The sequence below is a fragment of the Helianthus annuus genome, chromosome 17 (genome assembly GCF_002127325.2).
Source record: "Helianthus annuus cultivar XRQ/B chromosome 17, HanXRQr2.0-SUNRISE, whole genome shotgun sequence".
NCBI classification, from domain to species: Eukaryota; Viridiplantae; Streptophyta; class Magnoliopsida; order Asterales; family Asteraceae; genus Helianthus; species Helianthus annuus.
In genome coordinates, this window is record NC_035449.2 from 14,966,929 (window position 1) to 14,970,587 (window position 3,659).

The 3,659-nt window shown below is 46.7% G+C and overlaps 1 protein-coding gene across 1 annotated transcript; it reads left to right on the forward strand.

The window, feature by feature from the left end:
• The first annotated feature begins 218 nt into the window (after nt 1-218).
• Nucleotides 219-914, forward strand: LOC110923753. The gene has a single exon (XM_022167814.1). It carries the CDS (start codon nt 219-221, stop codon nt 912-914), a length of 696 nt encoding a protein of 231 aa, XP_022023506.1.
• Nucleotides 915-3,659: the final 2,745 nt, after the last annotated feature.

Below are 3,659 nucleotides of genomic sequence, written 5' to 3' on the forward strand. Positions count from 1 at the left end.
ACGTGTGGGGCATTGACTTCATGGGACCTTTTCCATCTTCAAGTGGGAATAGGTACATCCTCGTGGCCATTGATTACGTTTCAAAGTGGGTCGAAGCTCAAGCTTTGTCCACTAATGATGCCCGAGTGGTGGTGAGATTCCATAAAAAGTTATTCACGCGTTTCGGAGTCCCTAAAGCTATCATAAGTGACCGTGGTACGCATTTTTGCAATTCCGCCATGGAAAAGGCACTTGCACGCTACGGTGTCACTCACCGTATTTCTACCGCATACCACCCGCAAACTAGTGGCCAAGTAGAGAATGCTAACCGAGGGGTGAAGAGAATCTTAGAGAAAACGGTAGGAAAAAGTAGAAAGGATTGGTCGGAAAAGCTTGACGACGCTTTGTGGGCTTTCCGCACCGCCTATAAGACACCGTTAGGAACAACACCCTTTATGATTGTGTATGGCAAAGCTTGCCATCTTCCGGTAGAGTTAGAGCATAGAGCTTTGTGGGCATTGAAAACCGTTAATCTTGACCTTACCGAGGCCGCTAGAAGGAGATTTTTCCAGATTCATGAGTTGGAAGCCTTGAGGGATGCCGCCTATGAACGATCTTGGAGTATCAAGGAAAAAACTAAGGCGTTGCATGATAGGAGGTTGCGAGGCTTGAAAGAGTTTAAGGTAGGTGATAAGGTGCTCCTATTCAATTCGAGGTTGAAATTGATAGCAGGGAAGCTAAAATCGAGATGGAGTGGACCGTATGTGGTGAAAGAAGTGTTTCCATACGGCACGGTTGAATTATACGACGAAGTCGAAAAAGGAGTATGGAAGGTAAACGGTCATAGATTGAAACATTACTTGGGAGGTCCCATTGATACCACCGAAGAGGAAGAAATTCCTCTAGAGGACCCACCCACCTTCACCAACCAGTGAATGCGAAAAGCTTCGTGTGTAGAGTATGCACCGTTTGTAAATTTCTTAATTTTTCATTTTTTTCGTAGTTTTTCGGTGTTTGTTTTGTGTCGTTGAGAATTTTGCAGGTTTCATCACCGCCACGGAACGGAAAAAGCATGAGAAAAGAGGTCCCAGGTATGTTTCTTGGACACTTAGAAAAAGTTTTATGGGTTTTGGATGGCTTGGGAAGGTGTTGGAAATTTTTCTAAGGCATGAACAAGAAAATTTTACGAACCCTTCTGTGAAAAACGGCCCTTGGCGTAACGCAGTTTAGAAGAAAACCGGGATTCGTACGCGCGTCGGAGGAGCTGGAAATCGAAATTGAATAAAAAAATTAATAAAATCAAGGCATGGAGGCGCCGCGTGACGCCACACCCCCTTGGCGTCGCGCGAGGGGTGTATTTTCAGAGAAACATTGTTAGCAGCTAGGGTTTTGATGAGGGATTCCCAAGAAACTGAACACACAATCCTAATTACGAAAAAAAAACCCTAGGCGACTTTGGAGAGGAGACTTTGAGTCTTTCAAGGTGATTTAGCTCGCGGGAATCATTCGGTCGATAGGGAAGATATGATTGTTGAGCTCGAGAGTACAATCACGGAGAACAGAATTAACGGCGACAGTTCTTCCAGTAGCGACTTCGACTTCGAATGATGAGGGGAGATAAGAGCGCTCACGACTAAGGAGCTTCTCGAATTCAAATGACACAAAGCAGTTATCGGCTCCAGTATCAAACAAACATGATGCATAAATACCATTTACAAGGAACGTACCATTAACCACGTTGTTTTCAGCCTGGGCTTGACGGGCGTTGATGTTGAAGGTTCTGGCACGGGCTGCTTGTTGCTGCTGCTGAGGCTGCTGCTGCTGTTGGGGCTCTTGTTTCACCACCCTGTTCAGGCACATGTTTGCAAAGTGGTTAGGATCACCACATGCAAAGCAGACTCGAGCATTGACCACGAGTGCTTGAGCTGCGGGTTGGCCTTGAGGGGCTGGGAGTAGAGCTTGATGAGCGGCGGCAGGAGCTGCGGTGTTACGGGGACCATAGCGACAGTTAGCTGTGAAATGACCATAGAGATTGCAGTGAGCGCAGAAACGACAGGCGATTCCCACCGGATGATGATATGAGCATGTCGGACAAAGCGGGTGGGGACCTGTGTAAGCACGCTTTACTGGCGGTGCATTGGTCACTGGAGCTGGTTGGTGATGAGACTGCTGCTGAGCCTGTACGGCTTGCAGAGGAGCAGCAGTTGTTGTGACAGCACAGTTCTTGTTGCTGGAGCTGCTGTAGTTGTGCTTCTTCTTTCGGCGTGATGACTTGGATGGCTGAGCAGTGGAGTCGGCAGTCGGTGCAGTAGTAGCTTGATGCAGAGACTTGGATGGCTTATCCCAGAAACCAGACTTCACCCGCTTGTCATTGATCTCAGCGGCAAGCAAGTAAGTCTCCTCAATTGATGATGTCTTGGCGGCGTGAACAAAGTCGGCAACACAATCAGGTAGAGCTCGAATGTACTTCTTGATGGCCATGTCTGGCGTCTTGACTTGATCGGGACAGATAATGCTAAGCTGCTTTAAGCGAGCAGTTAAAGCAGCGTTATCTCCGTCCTTCTGCTTGATGTTCCAAAACTCGTCCTCCAGCTTTTGGCCTTCAGCTCTTCCCAAGTCAGCTCATAAGCTGCATCATTCCCGCGTTTGTTTCGTTCGGCCATCCGCCAGTCTAGAGCTCGGGACTGGAAAACGCCGGTTGCATTTAGGGTACGGAGATTTTCAGGACAGCCGCTTTGGCGCAGAGTGACTTCAACCGAATCAAACCATTGAAACATGGCGGTAGGGCCATCTTCTCCGGTAAACTCTTTTGGTCCGCATGCCTTAAACTGTTTGAAACTGAAAACGGTCTTGTTAGCGTCCTTAGGAGCATCGGTTCGCGACTCCTCAGACGATTTGCTGACATTTTCATACACCTTGCTTACAGCTTTTGCCACTTGCTTGGCGATGATAGCAGCGAGATGCTTGTCTCTCTTTTCTTGGCGAGTAAGAGGGGTTCGGTGTCCAGATGACGACATGGTCTGCAACGGACATTGTCGTAGGTCTCAGACACAACAAATCGAATCTCACCTCACACATCTACTACTTACTAAAGCTCAGGAACACGATAAGGCATGAATCACACAAACACATAGGCACAAAACCACAGATTCACGTAATCACAGAAGCACAGAAGCACATATAGCACAGAATCACAGAAGCACATAAACACATAAACACCTACGCATTTAATCACAGATGCAGCCAGAATACAGAAACCTATCCTTCCAAGTTCGCGTATCGTTCGAATATAGTGATCGCGAATAGCATGTCGAGTAGTATAGTATAGTCGTATAGCGTGTCGAGTAGTATAGCATAATCTTAGCATAATATTGTCTAGAATTGCAGCGACTTGTTAGCGTCTTGAGATAGAATAGCAATACGAGTCGTGTGTGTCGATTGAAGTGATAGCAAAAATCGAATTATTTTCAAAATCAAAACTCGTAAACAGACAAGTACACTTAAAACACATAAAATCAACGAGTTATCAGAGTTGGCAGTTACGAGCTCAAAGTCGAAACACATAAAATCGAGGAATAGACTGTCTGCGGCTACTAGACATCGACTACCCAAAGCGATTCGACTATTCGCAGTGGACTTGTCGTCACTTTTTGAACTTCGGGTTCGCGTTGCTGCCTCGG